This window comes from Typopeltis vanoorti, chromosome 13 (assembly GCF_054136105.1).
Source record: "Typopeltis vanoorti isolate ZY-2024b chromosome 13, IOZ_Tvanoo_1.0, whole genome shotgun sequence".
Taxonomy (NCBI): Eukaryota; Metazoa; Arthropoda; class Arachnida; order Uropygi; family Thelyphonidae; genus Typopeltis; species Typopeltis vanoorti.
In genome coordinates, this window is record NC_143561.1 from 76,760,058 (window position 1) to 76,779,366 (window position 19,309).

A 19,309-nucleotide genomic window follows, 5' to 3' on the forward strand; every position below is an offset into this window, starting at 1 on the left:
GGGTTAGAAATAAACCTCTTGATCAAAGATTTGAGACCATGGATAAGAGAGTTCTGAGAAAAGTTAGGGGTCTAAATAGATGATGTCAATGGTAAAATCATATTAAAAATGAAGCTGTTAGGAATAAAACTTGAATTGTTAGCATTTAAGAATGTGAGAGCAGGGCTAATTTAAAGTGGTATGGTCACTTAAACAGAATGGGAGAGGAAAGATCAGCAAAACAAGTGTTCTTTGTAATATTGGTATGAAAAATGACCCAGAGGAAGACCAATCTATAGGTAGACTTATATAGTAAAAAGTGCCTTAGAAGACAGAAATATAAGATCTGATAATATTAGTCTTGACAGGTAACCAATTAATCTGGAAGAAAATTGTTGATCAGAAGTTAGAAATGGTATAACTTTTCATGTAGTTATAATATCCTGTACATCCCATGAGGGTGCATATCAGTAATTTGATGATGATAGATTCATGAGTTCAGTTAGGAATCAAACATTTCATTGCAGACTGGAGACTATGAGAGTTGAAAAAAAAAAAATTAGGAAAGTGAACTGATGTCATCTGTTAGAATTACATGAAAAATTATAGCTATCATTGCTTTTGCTCTTTCCAGTTCAGAATCCATGTTGTTCTTCATTTAATTAATTTAATAGACTTTAACCTTCTTTCAGATTTTGATATCTAATATTCTAAAAATAATTCAAGGCATTGCATATTAAGCTAATTGTTGTATAATCTCACTGTTTTAGTGAGTTTGGCTTTTTCAGTATCAGCATGATATTAAATCTTCATTTTAAACCAGTTTTTTATGGTAATCCTATGTCTGATGTTTGACTGATAATGCATTAGTACCAGAATAAGCAGAAAGTTGAGGAGAAAAAAAGCTTATTAGATTTGAAAATATGCAGAGGGAATATGTCTTGAAAAAGAATGTGAAAACCACTTATACATTTCAGCAACTAAAAATTCTAATTTTCTTGGGAGAGATTCTGCACAAGTATGAGATATTGCCAGTTGCAATGAATGGCATACACACCTAATTAAGATTAAGGAGGGAATATATACCTTCAATTGTTCATAAACGCAATTATTGACGCCAACCATTGGTGTGTCTGTACTAATTGCAATGAGATTTTTAACGTCCAGTTTCTTGGTCAAGAGCTCTGTTTTTTTTTCAGTGCAGCCACAATACCACTAGAAATGTATGCATAATTTTGTTGAATTTCTTGCTATAATAAATGATCGTAATTTCTAAAATCTTATTCACTGTGATATCATTCGATTCATCTATTAGCATTCTGAAATTTCCATCTCTAATATCTGCAATTAGATCTTCTTCAAAATGCTTGCTTTTAGAATATTCTTTACAATTGCAGAGCACCTGATTCGGTGCATTTTTACCTTTGGCATAATTTGACTGTTCTGGGATGATATTTTTGCAAAGATCTACTAGATGATCGCAACTGTTCAATGATGAGTGACAACAAAGAAATAATGCTAAGCTGCCTTCGTAGTTCGCTGTCTTCATACTCTTCACAAGCATATTTGTAAAAGGAACAACCTTATATGGAACTGCAGCAAGATGTTTTAGTTTCACTATGCTTTGCAAGCTGACAATATTTAGCAGCTATATCACATCTGCAAAACTTAGTGGCCTTTTGTAGCTTGAGGAACTTCACACAGCCATTTACTAAACATTCCCATTTGCAACCACTCCCTCCTAAATTTTTGCTTGTAAGCTTTATTTGTCTCTTTGCTCATTTTTGAAAAAGAGTATGCCACTCTTTACTGCAATGAATTGTGATCAGGCTCTGAAAACTTTCCACTCATTATTGTAACTATCAACTCGAACACTGCAACAGACTAACTTGTAGAACTGTACTATCAACTTCAAGGCAGCAAAATGGCAGACTGTTGGGTCACATGACTGACATCATCGTGCATTTGAAATGTGTATGATACTTGCACCAAATGTACAATACAATTCTTTATCAAATGCGAACATCTGGAAAACTTTTAAAACAATTTCTTTAAGAGTAGATTATAAAAACAACTAAAAAAGAGCTGAAACAAAGTCTGAAGGAACTAGATTTGGAGCTAGGTGCTAGATTAAAATTTTTGGAGCTGAGGAAGGAAAAAAGGAGCTAAATCTAGCTCCAAAAAAGCTAAATTAGCAACAGTGATTTGTGCTAGAATAAACTGGTGTGACCCAAAAAGAGAAAGTTGATCTTGGAAGGAAACTGGGACATTATCAGAAATGAGAGGGGATAAGGTAGGATTTATCTAGTGGAGTGATAAGACAGGCTTGAGTTTTTTTTTTTTTAATTGAAATTTACTAAGTGTCTTCACCTCATTTGAGAATGTTGAGGATGTCAGTGTTCAAGTTGATGGTTATGGAAGGTCTTGAGGCATCTAACATTAGGGTGCTGCAAGGTTTATTGAATGAGGAAAAAAATGAAAAGTACTGTCGTCAGCAAAGCTGTGAATAGGATTTGAAGTCTGAGAAAGGAAGTCATTGATATTAAGGAGGAAGATCATGAGTGAGAGCACAAAACCCTATGATATTTCAGCATTGATGGGGAAATCTGATGAGAGGAAGCCATCTACCATGACACACAATGAATGACCAGTGAGGAAGCTGGCAATCCAATCATAGTGTAGAAAGGAGAACATAAGATAGCAGCTTATTCAGGAGCATCAGTGCCAGACACAATCAAATGCCTTTGAAATGTTGAGAGCAATAACACGAATTTGTTCAAATGTGAGTAAGATTAGCCAGGAGGTCGGCTATGGAATTTGAATGACAGAATCCATACTGGTGATTGCCAATTAACTGCTGAGTCTCCACGTAATGAAGAAGCTTGTTGTTGATAACTTTCTCCATCACTTTTGAAAGTACTTAGGTGAGATGAATGGGTCGATAGTTACATCTTTTGTCTCCCTTCTTGGGTACAGAATTTGAATGAGAGAATGTAGGCTTGCTTCCATGCTGTTGGGTAGATGCCACGGTTTGCATTGGAGTGGGAATGAAGGCTCACATTGCTTTCAGTGTAGGTGTTTAGATCAGGAGAGCAAGGCAGTAATTTGACCATGGAAAACAGCATAAAAATTCCAGAGGTCATCACAGTTGGCACAATTACAGTGCCGTAGGGTATGAGGCCGAGATTGGCTGGGAGGAGGACGAACTGTAGAAAAGGAGACTTGAATAAGATTGTGGTCAGAATTACCATGTGGAGAGTAGATATCCACAGTGTATTTAGAGGGAGAGCTAGTTAAGAAAAGGTCAAGAATGTTGGTAGAATGATGAGGATTGTCTTGTATTATGGCTAGCAGATTGATTATTTGTGTTAGGTCATGACTAATGGCAAATGATTCAGCTTCCCTTCTAACTTGATCTGTGAAGTTGCAGTAGGGATAGCTAGTTTGTCTCCTCATTGGGGACATCCATAACACAATCTCACAATTTGGGTTTTAGTTTGTAAGAAATCAATTTTTAATGATAGGTAGTCAAAAAGGACAGCAGGAGTGTCATAGTTAGGAGAGTGGTAAAGGCATCAATGAAGACTGTAAAGTTGAAGTAAGGAAATCTTCAGCTAGAGCAGATCGAAAAGTAGGGATTCCAAGTTGGATAGCCTTTGATGGGGGATTTTTAGGAAAAAGAGATCATATTTTGATGTCTGTAAGTGGTAATGTATGTCACTAACGTTTGTAATGCTTCAAATATCGGTGAAATGAATATGGACAATTTTTTTTTTTATTGGAAAAAATTTTGCCTTTCTTTTGAATGGATTGGGGCATATTTTTATTATTTGTTCCAATTTTTGTATTTATATTTTTAGATTTCTTATTATTTTTTATGGGAGTTATCTGCAGTTAAAATGCTAGTAATTTTATGATTGCCTTTCATGTGTAAACCGGTTGATTCAGGAAATAAAGAGTAGGGGCATGTGGGAACTTGTGTACATAAACTCCAGTTTAAATGTGGCCTTGGATAGTGTGTTCTGCATACCATTGACTCAGTCTCCCTCCAAGCATGACCTAGCAGGGTAAGTGGCAGCAGGATCATTTGCCAGCCGATCCAGAAACTTCCAGCAGATGCATTATAGTTCGCCCACTGATTAGAGGTCCTTCGACACTTCTACGCATCTCAGAAAAAGGAGAACCCATTCTGATAATAGGGTAATCAGTCCATATTGTGGGATGAGTTGTTTATTATTACCGGTCGGAAAATTAACTTCTCTTTTATGATTATTGTAGTTAACTATGTTGCTTGTATAACAGTTGGAAAATTTTACCTATAAAGCACGTAATTTTGCGTGTTGGCGACCAATTCGGACGTCCTTCATTTCTTTCTCCCCCTTCAGCATGAATCAACTATTCTTGGAAAGATGCGAAGCAGGGACCTACAAACGGTGGGCGAATTATACCATCAGGTTCAGCTCCATGCGCTATCTGGCAGCCAGCCTGCAGAAACTGTTTTACTGCTGTACCCTCAAATGGAGCAGTTACTGGCTCCCTAGTTGAATAATAACAATGTAACAAGTATGCCCAGCAAGGACATCAGCCAAAATGCATGCATGAGAGGGGGGTGCAGAAACCAGAGGTCCTACTCTGAGAATGAAACATGGCAGAAGCCACTTCACACCTCCAAAAAGCAGGGTGGTGTTTCTCTAGGTGTTGAAAGAAATCTAGCACCTAGAGGTTTAGTATGCATTTCCTTACAACTAGAGAAGATATGCACAACTAAAGCAGCAATACTCGCCATGCCAGAGCTCTGTTTGTGGAAATAGGCCATTACAATGAGAAGGTAGGGATGACTTGACTGGAAGAGGCTTTATATTGTGTGTTTGACAGTCCATACTGACCCATATGTGGTGATAATGGTAATCTCTAGTATTTTGGAAAGGAAATGGGTAACTTTGTCAATTTCATTTGAAACTAAATTGGCCCTGTCTTTTTTTTTTGGGGTGGGGAGGTTGCAATTATGATCTTTTGATCATCAAAAGACAAACCTTTCTGATCAAAACATAAAGTGCTGCACTAGCTTTCAGAAAACATCAAACATTCTTTTCTTTTACAGTAGGGAAAGCAGGTTTTCCTATATAAGGTGCTTGTTTTACAAAATCTAAATCAGCTGTACATTTGAATGATACTGAAACCTTACTCTTGATTCCTCTGTGGAAGTAGTAGTCTAGCTAATTAGTGACACCCCTTGCAAACTCATTTTACTCTATCATATAGCCTGTTTATGCTCTATATGTTTCTGTAGGTACTTCCCTTGATCCTCTTCAGCTAAACTAGCATCTACAATCTTTCCATTCTCAATACTTTCACAAGAAAAAACAACAACCAGTCAATATATGTATATATCCAACTCAACTTACTAAGCCAGCTCTGTCTTCTTTCATCCTTCCATTTCTACTCATTAAAATATACTTTATTCATCACAACTTACTGGGATTATAACTATACTTAAGACATCAATGGGTTCTTTGATCTTTTCCCAACATTCTAATCTGTCCCATAGTACTAATGCAATGTTTTTTTGTTTGCTCTTTTTTTTGTATATGGGATTATTACTTTAAAAAGAAGTTTATGCACATTATGTAAATTTAAACATCAAAATATGAGAAAGTAATTGAAAGCATAGTATGTTAAAGGACTTGTGCCTACCACAATATAGTTCATATTCCATTATTAGGTATTGTTTTTAGAACAATGTAAATTATACTGTAAATCTGTTGAAATATTAATTTTGAATAAAATTAATAATTTTAATAATTATTTTCTTGTAGTGTTTTAGCATCTTTAAACCTTCCAGCTGCTTTAGAAGATACAACTGGGAATACTTTACCTCAATCACTTAGAGAAAAAGCTTATTCTGTTAGAGAGAAAGGTGGAATTGATGCTATTCAAAAGCTCTTTGATGATTTACCAGAACTTCTTAAAAGAAATAAAGAAATTTTAGATGAGGTAAGACTAAAGAAAGTGAATTAAATTCATTTAACCAGGTTACCCAACAATCAGAAGAAGTAGTTTAATAAGCATTAAAATGTAAAAATTTAATTAGTGCCATAATAAATAATCATGAATAATATGATTGTTTAATATAGTTGTTATAAACAGAATATATGACTAAGTTTAACACATGGAAACCACAATAGTAGGTTTTTTATTACATAAATATTTCGTCCTGGTATCTTAGGACATCATCAGTACAGTAAGGCAATACTAGGAATAACAAAAGAAAGGGCACGTACTTACAAAGGAATCCAAATTGCGTGCAGTGGCACATTGTGGTCTGAACTTAAATTAAAATTAATTACAGTTAAGTTATTATTTTACACAATTTTGTATGACAATTTCCCATACTTTAGGGATGGCAAGAACATCATTGCGGTTTTAGATTTGGTCTGTGGAATAGGGCTTCAGCACTTTCTTTATATAAATGTTCATATTTATAGGAAGATCCGTGTAGAAGTTTTTGTGTTTTTCTAATCAATGTTGTGGTTTGGTTTTCAACTCCATGTTGAGCAAGACCTGATTTAAGCGGTTTGATGAGGTGGATATGGTCTTGATGTTCTGAAATTTTGGAACATCAAGACCATATCCTAGTCTGTACTGTACTGATGATGTTCTAAGATACCTAGGACGAAATATTTACATAATAAAAAAAACCTACTACTGTGGTTTACGTGTGTTAAACTTAGTCATGAATTCTCCACAGGTTTCTCTATATAATCAAAACAAAATATATTTTTATATAATAATTCAAAATAATCAAGTAGATATCTTAATATTTTCAGTTGCATAGTCTTTGTAGAGCGACTTTTCGACTAATTGCACCTTATCAGTGAGTTTGAAGCAAACTTGCAAGAAATAATTGTTGATAGCAATATTTAATTTGGTTTGGAATACAAGAATATAAGGAGATTTTAAAATATGAAGTGGTGATCATTTAGCTTCAATCACTAAATGCCGATTATTTATTTTATAATATGATAAAATGAGTATCACTTCGAAAAGAGAAATGTGTATGCAAGTTTTAAAAATAGTCAAAGTTGAGCAACTTTTACAGTTGCTCAACTTTGACTTATCAAAAACTGTAAACTCAAATATACAAATATTATTCAAGAAAAAGTAAAGGGAGTTGATAACAAAAACCAAGCATTCAAAGAACCATAGAATGGATGGACATACAGGAAAATGCTTTAAGGCAAAATCTGGCATAAGACAAGGATGCGCACTATCTCCGTTGTTCATCTGTGTAGATCACATGAAGGAAAGTGACACAAAGATTACCTGATATCAAAGTTGGATACAGTGCAGTTTTCAGGACTCTTTGACTAAATTAAATACTGCTGTATTGAGTTTGGTACAGTAGGCATTTCTGAAAAATCAGGAGAGAGAGGAGGGGGAAGTCAAAACAGGCAAACATATGGGAAAGATGAACTGCATTCTTAGAGAGACCTAAAACGAATAAACTTTTATCTATTTAGACAAAATTTTTTGTGAAAATGGCATAAATCTGGAAATGAGAACAGGAGAAAAACTATCAACCAAAATACCTTAAAGTAGATGTATACATTACAGTGTTTTAACTTTATGGATCTGAGAGCTGGGTTATTATTATTGTGTAAAACCTCCAGGAAGTCCAAAGACTCATCGAGGGAGGGCACCTACTCTACAAATCTGTCTCCACAACTAACTGCAACTACACCAACACCATCTACTGTCCACCACTAATATTTTCACAGACAATTGCAAACATCCATGCTCGTGGCGGGATTCGAACCTGCACCCTTTTGGCTGGAGTGCAGATATGCTGACCACTCGGCCAGCTAGAAGTGACAGTTAATCAAAAACTTTTGATATGAGAATTTGAGCATAATCATTAAAAATATGATAAAGGAAGACCTTGACATCATTAGTTCGAAAATATATGAATAGAGCTGATCTAAGGTGGTATAAGCACTTAAACAGAATGGGAAATGAATAAGTTAACAAAACAGGTGTTTGATACTAGGAGAAAGAAAAATAATCCTAGGAGATGGATCTTGGCCTTATGTGCCATGGGGCACAAAGGAGATTAATAAGTATCAGAGTACCCCTTATACTTCATAAGGATTTATATCAAGATTGTGGATGAAGATAATATAATGAAATGTTCTTTTGTGCATCAAGGCTCAAGTTTTTGATATAAATTAATTTTTGAAAATTAATTACAAATTTTCAGAGTATGTCATGGAATTTTAAGAATTTATTGCCATTTGGTTATTAACGAGGGTTGCTCAAGGGTCAATGCTAGATAACTGGTATGAGACCCCTACATAGCCTGTGAGGAATGCAGAGATCTGAGTGAGCTTTTCACCTTGTCATTTGTGTATCCCATTACTAAATATCTGCCAGGAAACATGTCCTTCTTTTATTCTGTTCAGTAAAAGATACTGAACTCATTTGTTCAGCATATATTGCTCTATACTGAACAAACAAGGATACACTTGTAATTTGGAGTTAGCCAAGCAGAGGACTCAAATACCATGTTGACGTAATTGGTGCTACCAGAAGAAACAGAAATGTAAAATTCTTCTGAATGATAACCATGGCATAAACTTATTAAATGATGAGCAATTTCAAATACTGGTGTGTGTTTGAGTCATTAGAGGTGACAAAGGAAAAGCTGGTTCTTGTTTAGCCTGAATAGCAGATTAGGAAATGAATTCCAGACATAAAGAAACGATTTGGGAAAATTTGGAGAAAAGAACATAGTTAATGCTTGCCAGTTTACTCTTGGACTAGTCTTTACTATCCAACACTGTTCCAATATAAAGATGTGAATAAATTCACATAGATAGAACACTCAGCATATCGCATTAAATTGGTGTATTTCTATTGTGTATCATGTAATTTATGTCTCTAAATTACATATTCTTTGGCCAATTTTTAGTGAAGATGGCAAATTAAATATTGAAAATAGACATCAAAATTATCAAAGCTGGTATGGTAGACTGAACCCATTGGATAAATTTATATAGAATAAGAGAGAAATTAGCCAAAACACTACACTAGTAGTATATAAGATGGTATTCAAACCAGTTTTAAATTATGGATCAGTGATATTGGATTAGAAATCAAGCACTTGATTAAAGACCAGAAACCTATGGATACGAGAGTTCTGAGAAAAATTAGGGGGATGAACAGATGGCATCTATAGCAGAATCATGTTAAAAATAAAGATATTAGAAAGGAACTTGACTTTGTAGCATTCAAGAATCTGTGAGCATAGTAGCTACTTAAATAGAATGGGTGAAGAAAGTATGGCAGGAAAGTGACCCAAAGGAAGGCAGGTTTAAGTGGATTGATTCAGTCAGAAGTGCCGTAGAAGCATGAAATGTTAGATACGACATTATTGGAGTGTTGTCAAGTAACAGACTAATTTGGCAGGAAATTGTTGATAGGAAATTAATAATAATGTAAGCTTAATCATGTGGTTCTGTCATAGTAGTCTATACACCCTTTAGGGTACCTATCAGGAAATTAATGATGGTGATAGAATTAAGATCCTGGGTCTTACTTACTCTTTAGATAAAATTTTCTTGAGTTTTATTAGAATCTCAAAAGGTAGAATGAGCTAGCCAAACTTTTGCATTGATTTGAGTCATAAGAAAATTATATATTTATTTTGTGTTCCTAATGCTTACTAGTTTTAATAAGTAGTAAGCATTAGGATATACCTAATATACCTAAACACAATCACCTGTTTCCCCCCACCACACATACACATGGATCAGAGGACCAAAACTGTTAAACTACTATGAGTTATAAGAGGAAGCATACCAAATTTGATTAGTCAGCTTTTACTGTTTAAATACATTCTGAAAGAATTTGGTAGAGTCCAACCAAACATCTTTTTTTACACTTATGATAAAAGAAAGCTGTATGCCATATTTGGTTAGTCTAATTCTTGCAACTTTTAGGTAAATTTTTTGCGAGTTATACCCACACACCTTCTTAGGTATAGAAGAATTCATTCAAACCCTTTTATTGCTTTTCATTATGTGTAAAGCAATAAGAGCTTGAAGGTGTATAATAAATACAGTAGTTTAAATAAAATTTGAAAGAGTTTGATTAGGACCTTCAGGTTTTGGAAGGTTCATCAAATTTTGACCAAATCTCATCAGTAATGATGAGAGATAGAGGTACAGTAGTTTTGTGAATGTGTAATATATAAGAGAGCTTATCACTTCATAAATGAAGTGTATGATTTTAACAGAATGGCAGTTTATGAAATCTGTTAGTGAATTTCATAAATTATCATTTTCATTCCATTTTATTGGGAATGGTCTTTGATCTTTTCATAATAAAGAACTTCCAATGATTTTATAAGCATATAGAATTATCGTAAGGTATTATTTTTGTATTTGGTAGTGTTAATAATTGGTGGATTTTTATATAGATAAGGATATTCATAGATATTATATCTTAATATTATTCCTACCATAGAGATGATCTCTGTTTCTAACAATTATTTTTAATTTATTATCGAATGTACCTATATGTTATTATGTGCACAAGGGTTCACTCCAATTGATGCAGTGATCTTAACTCTTTCTTTCAGAATCCAAATAATCACTGACTCAAGACCAAAATACAAAATAAACACATTTAATAAAACAAAAACAATATATATATATATATATATATATATATATGGGATCCAAGGCCTTTTAAAAATAAACTTACACTTAAGACTAAACTAAACACTTTGTTTGCACAATCACAAAAAATGTTCATAGCCAGTTTCTTTCTCGGTCAAGGCTTTTTTCAATAGATATATGACTCTATTCTTCATTTATACAGGATTCTTTCTCATCACTTATGTAACACACATTAATTCTTCCTGACTTAATTCTTTCTCTTTTCTTCAGTAGAAATAATAGTCAGATCTGGCATCCTTAATACAGATGAAACTTCCTAATCAGAGTTTTCTCGAACATTCCTTTAGAACGTAAATAGCAAATTCTTCTTTTATTCACTAAATGCTTATTGACAGTCTTAACTCTTCCAATAAAAAAAATTCTATTCTTCATTTTTACAGGATTCTTTCTCATCACTTATGTAACACACATTAATTCTTCCTGACTTAATTTCAGTAGAAATAATAGTCAGATCTGGCATCCTTAATACAGATGAAACTTCCTAATCAGAGTTTTCTTGAACATTCCTTTAGAACGTAAATAGCAAATTCTTCTTTTATTCACTAAATGCTTATTGACAGTCTTAATTCTTCCAATAAAAAAAAACTTACAGTTCTACGATTCCCTTTTCGGAATCTACTATTAATCTTTCAATTAGTGTTTCCTCCAATATTCCATTTAAAACGCATATAGCAATATTTTCCTTTTATTCATCCACATACTTATTCCACATTAAAACTTAATAGTTCCACGATTCCTTTTTCGGAATCTACTATTAATTTTCTTCCGACTGTCACATAAAAAACTTAAGTTCTTCCTGAACCTAAATATCTCTCGGCCTGTGTTCTAAATTCCTTCCGAACGCTCACTTGTTTACAGGCATTACTCAGATACCGAACGCTTTCTTGTCAGCTGTCAATCACTCATCATACTTTTCGGCGAGCATGCGCACTCCGTGGCAAGCGAGGAAACTAAGTACTGTATAATGGCTGACACGTTGTCTCCGTTAGCGACAAGAGAATGTCCTCATAAAACACAAAACTTAATATTTCAAACCATAATAAATTTGTTTAAAGTAACACAACTATTCAAATCCAGTAAGTACATTAAATTTTTAACTGCTTTATATATCACTTTTAACAAAACAATTTCCATAACGGGCACATCGCAAGAGCCGATAATGTGTGTTATGAAAACAAAACTAATAAACATATTAACATAAACAATACGTAAAAATATTCAGAATTTTAATTGATTATTTTCACAGTAGTATATGTTACTGTTTGTTTCCCTTATTTGTTTAGAGAATGACAATACCTGATGTCCATTGATTTGCCAAATAATTTTCACCAATCCATTACTCAAAAATTTAAATTAGATTGTGTGTTATGAGTAAAATTTTCATCCTTTTTATAAATTTTAAATCATGTAGTTTACAGCTGCTTGCTATATGATGTTACTTTATATTAATTTTTTCCTCTGTTTTTTGTTATTGTTATTATTAAACTTAAAAATTATTATTAATTCAAGGCAGAGAGAATGCTGCAAGAAGAAGAGGAGTCTGACAATCAATTACGATCACAGTTTAGGGAGAAATGGACACGTACACAATCGGATAAATTAAATGCTCCACTTAAAGTTAATGCACAGAAGTATCGACAAATTATCAATAATGCAGTTGCAGCTGATGCAGTAGTAAGAGAGAAATTTGGAAAACACAGCGATAAAATAGAGCTTTTGAGCAGATCAGAGGTAAATTATAAAAATAGTTTTTCATTAGTTCTTACATTTTTGCTAGTTTAGGTTCAGAATATTGTGGAAAATGCATTGATATTACTATGTTCTATTTTTTTTTCTAAGTATTTGCCTGGATCAGCCAAATACTTAGTGAAAGAGTAATCCATTGGATACTTGCAAAACAAATTACTGCATGTTGTAATACTTCCTTATAAAAATAAAAAAATACTTGATTACTTCAGGTTTGTTTTAGTATATATCATGATCAACCTTCCATTAGGAGACCTAAGTTCATTTAGGAAGGCAAAGACATGAACTCCACAAATTACCAATCTCCTGCTCTCTGCTCATTTATTTTATTTTTGTTTTTATATTACCCCCCCCCCCCCCACACACACACATGCAGATTCACAAGCAATTGTAAATTCTGTAGCACATCAGTGTCACGTGCAAATGCAAGTAGTTAAAGGAGGAGGAGGAGGAACTTATATATTAACAACTGGTAGTTCCAATCATAGAAACATCATGTTTTGATGAGGGATAGGATGGTATTTGGAATAAAGAGGGAGATCAGAAATAATAGTTGTACCGAAATGGATGTTGACCTACCATTAGCTGCTTGTGTTTTAACAGCCTTGGAAGAAAGTGGAGAAATGATGAAATACAGATTTCATGAAAATACAGTGTCTGTGAGAAAGTGACTGAAGTGAGCCTGTGTCAGTTAACCAGATTACCATCTTCTAATTGCAATCAATAATTAGGAAGTTTTGGTGTACTATATACCAAATGTATTTTAAAATGTTGGGTGCATTGTGAATTTGTATAGGACATGTAGTTATACATATAGAAATTATGCCTTCATCAAGAACATGATTTTTGAGGCTTTGGATATGTTTCTGCCAGGAAAGACCAGAGGTTTAAATAAGTTGGCTTGAAAAATCTGATCATTCCTAGTGATCTGGATATTATCATATTTACAGGAAAGGATGTGATCTTTCATTTGAGAAAGAAGAAAGGACTGAGTTTTTCTGGCATTTAAATTGACAAGAATAACCTTATCTCACTGGAGAGCAACAGTCAGTGTTTAAGGCATTTGTTATGGAAGAACTCGAAGCTTGGAATGTTTTAGCTAGTACCACATGGATTATTAAATGAAGGGAAATTGAATGTATATTGATTCTGATAGACCATCAAGGTGCTCCTGCACATAAACTAGTCTACTTTTATCTGCATCAGACATGAAGCAGTTTGAGAATCAAATTGTTTCATCCATAAGATCAGGACAGGAGATGGACCTGCCCACTGAGGAGTTACAATCATTGTAGTAAGTCATATTCCATTCCATGTTCTGACATCTGTTGCCATCTGCCTCTCAGTAAGTCTCTTAACAATTGTAATTTAAATGGGCACAAATAATTTTTGCCTGTTAGAAATTATTGTTAGCAAATGCAAGGATTCGTATTCTCTACTATTGACTTGACCATCTGCCCTCCATCTCTCTTCGCACTCTTTGAGGGGAGGAGAAATGGAGAGCGGTTATGAGGCAAGCATTTTCCTATGTTATTGATCCTTTTACTTGAAATCATATACGATTTTTTGCACAAATATTATAATGAAAAATTGAACTAGCTGACTGAATACCTTCCATTGAGCTGAATTTGATATTGTAACACTTAGCTTATCATTCATCATTAAAATAGTAATGTATGTTAGTGCATTGTACAAGCTTCACCAGTTGCAATTCCAAAAAACTTCAAATTGGTTTTCACTTCAAACTATGTTGGAACCCGAACCCTATTTATAAATAAATTACTGTATAACCATTTTTTTTCTTCCATTTTGCAATTAAGCATACTTTATCTGTTTTCAGGAGGAAATTGTTAATAGTATCCCATCTGGTAGCCCATCATCATTAGGTAACAGTTCTTCTATTCAGCAGTTGAAAGATTTAATGGAGCAAGTGGAAACTATTAAATCAGAGAGGGAAGCTATTGAAGCTGAGCTTAAAAGTGCTACAACAGACATGAGTAAATATCTTTGAAAGTATTTTTAAGTCGTATTTATTTTATAATCAGTTGAAATTTATCTTTATAAACATAATTATCACCAGTACTGCTCCTATTTGAAGCATTTTCTATGCATGATTCTCAAAATTATATGTACATTTTATATATAATATATATAGAAAACCCACATTGGGAGTTGTGTTGTGAATGAGTTGATAATCAAAAGAAACTTAACATTACATATGAAAATTTATGGTTGTAGTGTTTAGGGAACATGTAAGAAATGGAAGTTATTCTAAAGAACTATGTCGGAAGGAATGAACAAAGAGAAAGAAGAAAATTGTTCTGTGAGTTTGGAATTGAATTGTGAAGGGATTGCAACCATCCACTGCACAGAGCTATGAAAATAAGCTTAGCTCATTTAGAGTAGGAAAATAATTACAGTGAAACCCTGATTCATCATTCCCATTACATTCGTTTTCCCTCATATTTCATCTACTTTTTTGGTCTCGGAACTAGCATTATATGAATAGCACTATTTTTTCCTGACTCCATCGATCCTCGAACTGTCATTTTATTGCATCAATTGTTTACAAATCAGTTCTGATGTGATATTTTCCCCATGGATAGTTTTTTAAAAATTTGAAACTATGTACTGTTTGCTCTCCATCCTTTTCTTTGGACTAAGTGAAGACTTGGCAGTACTATTGTCGAGAGTAACACTTCATCACGGATGGTTATGAGCATCACTTTTGAGCTTTTCTTCATTGCAAGTGATTTTGTGTGTTCTCGTGTGCTTCATCTGTTACCCTGGCTTACTTTTATGCACACAGCACTAGTGATCATGAAAGTGTTCTAGCCCTTGAAAGATCATGCTTTGAATTGAAGCATCAAGTTTGCATAAAACAAACATCAAAGATTTTTTTTCAGCAAGAAGTGGTGTTTTAAATATTTTATACTGTATTTCATTGAATAATAATCATTAAATTGTTATCTATAATTTTTAATAGTTTCCCAGTACTTTTGTTTTTGTTCTCCATCCACTTAAAAATGATGAATCGAGGTTTCACTGTACTACAATTTTTAATAAAGTGAACTGCCAAAATCTGTGGGAGGTGAATCCATGTTAAAGATTGTGCATATATTTAAACTTATGTGTTAGTTATACCTTAGTAAAACAATTTTAATAGTTCATTAAAAACACAACGGGTAAAAAATGCAGTATGTCACATACTGTAACTGAGGCATTTTCAAGGTTAGTGATGATAAAGGCAAACAAAGCATAATTGAATAAGAACATGAATTTGAATTGTACACATTGAAATTGTTTATTTCAAACCTGGTGATTTTTGATCCTTGAAGCTTCAAATTAAATTGATTAGGATCTATTACTGGTATTACTTCTGTAATCATGGGAGAATATCCTCAGTCAGATAGTTTAAATTATGATGGGCAAGAAATTATATTTTTGTTTTAGTCCTATATCCAAGTGTAATTCAGGTATGATAAGATACTTTGTACCTGAAGTATCTTCATGACTAGGTTATTGGTATAGAAAAGTTAACTTCACATCAGTTGTCTTAGTATTCCATAGTATTCCAAGGCACACTTCCTTTCAGATATGTATATTGCTATGCATTATGGGAAGGGTCACTATCTGGACCAGTTTTGACCTCTGTTGAGAGCTCCTCAGTGCGAGTTAAACTCAAGAAGATACTGAGGTAAATCAGTGTAGAAGTCTTATTTTTCATATATAAATAGCAAAATGGTATATTACAAATTTTTTTAAAATACTCTCGTAGATAGCATCAGAAAGTTTTTTTTCATCTGTTTATCAAGTAAATTATAGCACACAAAGCTTGCTTGTAAAGTATCTTCGCAACTAGGCTTCTTGTATATAGAGACTGTTGACTTCATATCAGTTGCCTTGGCTTGCTTAAAATTATAATTTATTTCATAACCAACTGAAAAACTTTCTACAGTTTTAACATTTTTTTTAGATGCTAGTGTATAACCTTAAACATTTGAAATTACAAATATTCAATGTTTTTCAGCTGTAAAATTCAAAATATAAGCCATTATGTTCTTTAGTCTTGATTTATCTCTTTGCAGGTAATTCGATTCCACGTACAATACCAGGTCTTGTCCTTTGAAACAAAAAACTTAACGCCTCGTTCTTAATTTCTTCAGCATTTCTGAAGTGCTGTCCATACAGAAAGTGCGCCACCATTCAGAACAAGAGATCAGGCAATTTCAAATCTAGATTCTGGATTAGGAAATTTCAGAAAACTTTTTTTTTCTTGCATTTAAACTGTGGTATACAGTTTGCCATTATCTCATTGATAGAGAAACTACTTTTCAATTTGTTTCCAAGTAGTCCTCATACAGAACAGTTTTTACTTAACTGTTTGAAAATAATGAAATAAGGACAATCATTCTTTATAGAATTTTGAGACAGTCCTTTAAATTGACTATACTTTTAAATTAAACATGCAAAATGACATTTTTTTTTTTTCAAGCTGTCCTCATTGAAATGAGAAATGCTACTTGATCAGATTAATCCATTTGATGTTCTTTGTTTGAACATAGTTTATGTTGATGCTGATAAGCAATTCTCTACAGACATTTTCACAATACTGAGATTGATCTAGTGTCATTTTATGCAGAAAATTTTGATAGTAGCTTTTAATCTTGACAAGCCAGCTGGCGAAGACTTCTCACAGTTTTCCCTTTGCATACCAATTCAGCTAACAATATCTGAGTATGCTTATGTGCTTTACATCTTCATCGGCTGATATATTTATGCTTGACACCATTGATCTCAGACTGAGTAGCCTTCTGGAACTGGATATAAGATATAATAAATTTTTAAAGGCTAGAAGCACAAGTATCTCAGACTTGTGCTTCTAGCCTTTAAAAATTTATTATATCTTTAAACCTAATCATGTGCAGTGGACTTCTTTGTAGAATTGTGCCTTTTGTTTTGCTGATATTTCAAACTGCTTTGGCTGCACTATGCTAAAGTTCATTCTCATCAAGTAAAAGTTTTTCAATAAGATAACTTTAGTTGCACATTCTGAACAGGAACAAAATCCTAAGTGTAAAACATTAATGATGCATATAGCTTTTGGTACACATCTTGGATATAATTATTTATTATGATGTACAGTAAGTGAAAGTAGAATATAATGACAGTTTTGGAAAACTTTAAGACATGTTCCTGAAGTTCAGGAAATCTACCCCAGTATTATTGAAATACAAAGAAAAAAACTTAATCTTCTTTCTGATGCCAGTTTTTTTAAACCTGTTCAGTGACATTATTTTATCATTGGAAATGTGGTCAACAAGATGCATAGTTTTCTGTTCTTCCTCAGAACATCACCAGAAGCTCAAATTTACCATCACTATGATGATAAATTTGAGATGCTATAATTAATTATCAAAATAACCAAAAAGAACCCTTAGAAGTGCACCAAAAATCCACTGAAATCGACCATTATTTCTATCTTGCTGCCATTCCCACAAAAATAAAAGAAAAAAAGGGAAGAATTTGACCTAATACAGTATAATCAAGTTATCCACAATAGTTAATCTAATGCAAATCATAATACAGTAGTCCCCCCCTCCCCTTATTCATAGGGGATATGTTCCAAGACTCCAAGCGGATACCTGAAACCTCTGATAGTACTGAACCCTATATATATACTTTTTTTTTTCCCCTATACATACATAAATACCAATGAAGTTTAATTTATAAGAGATTAATAACTAATAATAAATAGAACAATTATAACAATATGCTGTAATAAAAGTTATGTGAATGAAATCTTAGCAACCTCAGCATAAGATTTTTTTCATTTCTTACGAAGTCAAGAACTTGCACCTTTTTCACTTAAAGGAAGCATTTTACAGCTTCTCTTTGACATATTTGAATTGTCGGCATCCCTACTCTTGCAATTGGGGCCATTATTAAGTAAAATAAGGGTTACTTGAACACAAGCATTGCGATACCGTGACAGGCAAACTGATAACCAAGGCCGCTACTAAATGACTAATGGGCATGTAGTGTACACACTACAGTGTGAATTATCTGGGCAAAAGGATGATTCACATTCCAGGTGGGATAGTGTGAGATTTCATCATGCTATTCATAACTGCACACAATTTAAAACTTATGAGTTGTTTATTTCTGGAATTTCCCATTTAATATTTTCAGGCTGGGGTTGACCATGGGTAATTGAAACTGCAGAAAGCGAACCCATGGATAAGGGGGGGGGGTCTACTATATACATTACAGCCACTAGATGTAAGAATTTCTCTGTATGTAAACCATACAGAGAAAATACTTTACTGTATTTTTAGTGTTTTGTAAGAACATTAGTAGTATGATTTATAAGAGAAAAAAAAATCTGGTCTAACTGGTCTGATCACTAAAATTCCCTATTTAGAAAACCTTCTGAGCATATTATTTCAAGCAGATTTATTTACATGATATGCATAAATCTTGAGCAGAATACATTCATTGTTCCATTATCAACAATTTTTTTTCTTGTGTTACAGTCAGTTCTCATTATAGCAAACTCGAACTTTCCACAATGTCAAAGTATTATTCCTGTGGTTCCTATGAGTACCTTGAGAAAAGCATGGTAGATTTTGATTTGTGTATTAAATAACAATCGGCCTTGTGTTAATTTGTCCAAATTTTGATAATCCTTTAGAGTTGATCTAAAAAAGAAAATTGAACTGGTTTTGTGAAATTGATGAATGTAATAAGTTTTACAATGCAGAATGCTTTTTATAAGCACTGAATGTCCATATGGATTCTGCTTGGTATATTTTTATATTATTAATTTTTTTTTTCAGTATTAA

General features: G+C 33.2%; 1 protein-coding gene across 1 annotated transcript in view; it reads left to right on the plus strand.

The window, feature by feature from the left end:
• Positions 1-19,309, plus strand: part of ALiX (programmed cell death 6-interacting protein-like protein AliX) — a 200,917-nt gene that overhangs the window by 157,864 nt on the left and 23,744 nt on the right. The window contains exons 10-12 of the mRNA XM_090402630.1: positions 5,796-5,973; positions 12,228-12,449; positions 14,305-14,461. Of these exons, the coding sequence (XP_090258756.1) occupies positions 5,796-5,973; positions 12,228-12,449; positions 14,305-14,461 (557 nt within the window). The remainder of the gene's footprint in view (positions 1-5,795; positions 5,974-12,227; positions 12,450-14,304; positions 14,462-19,309) is intronic.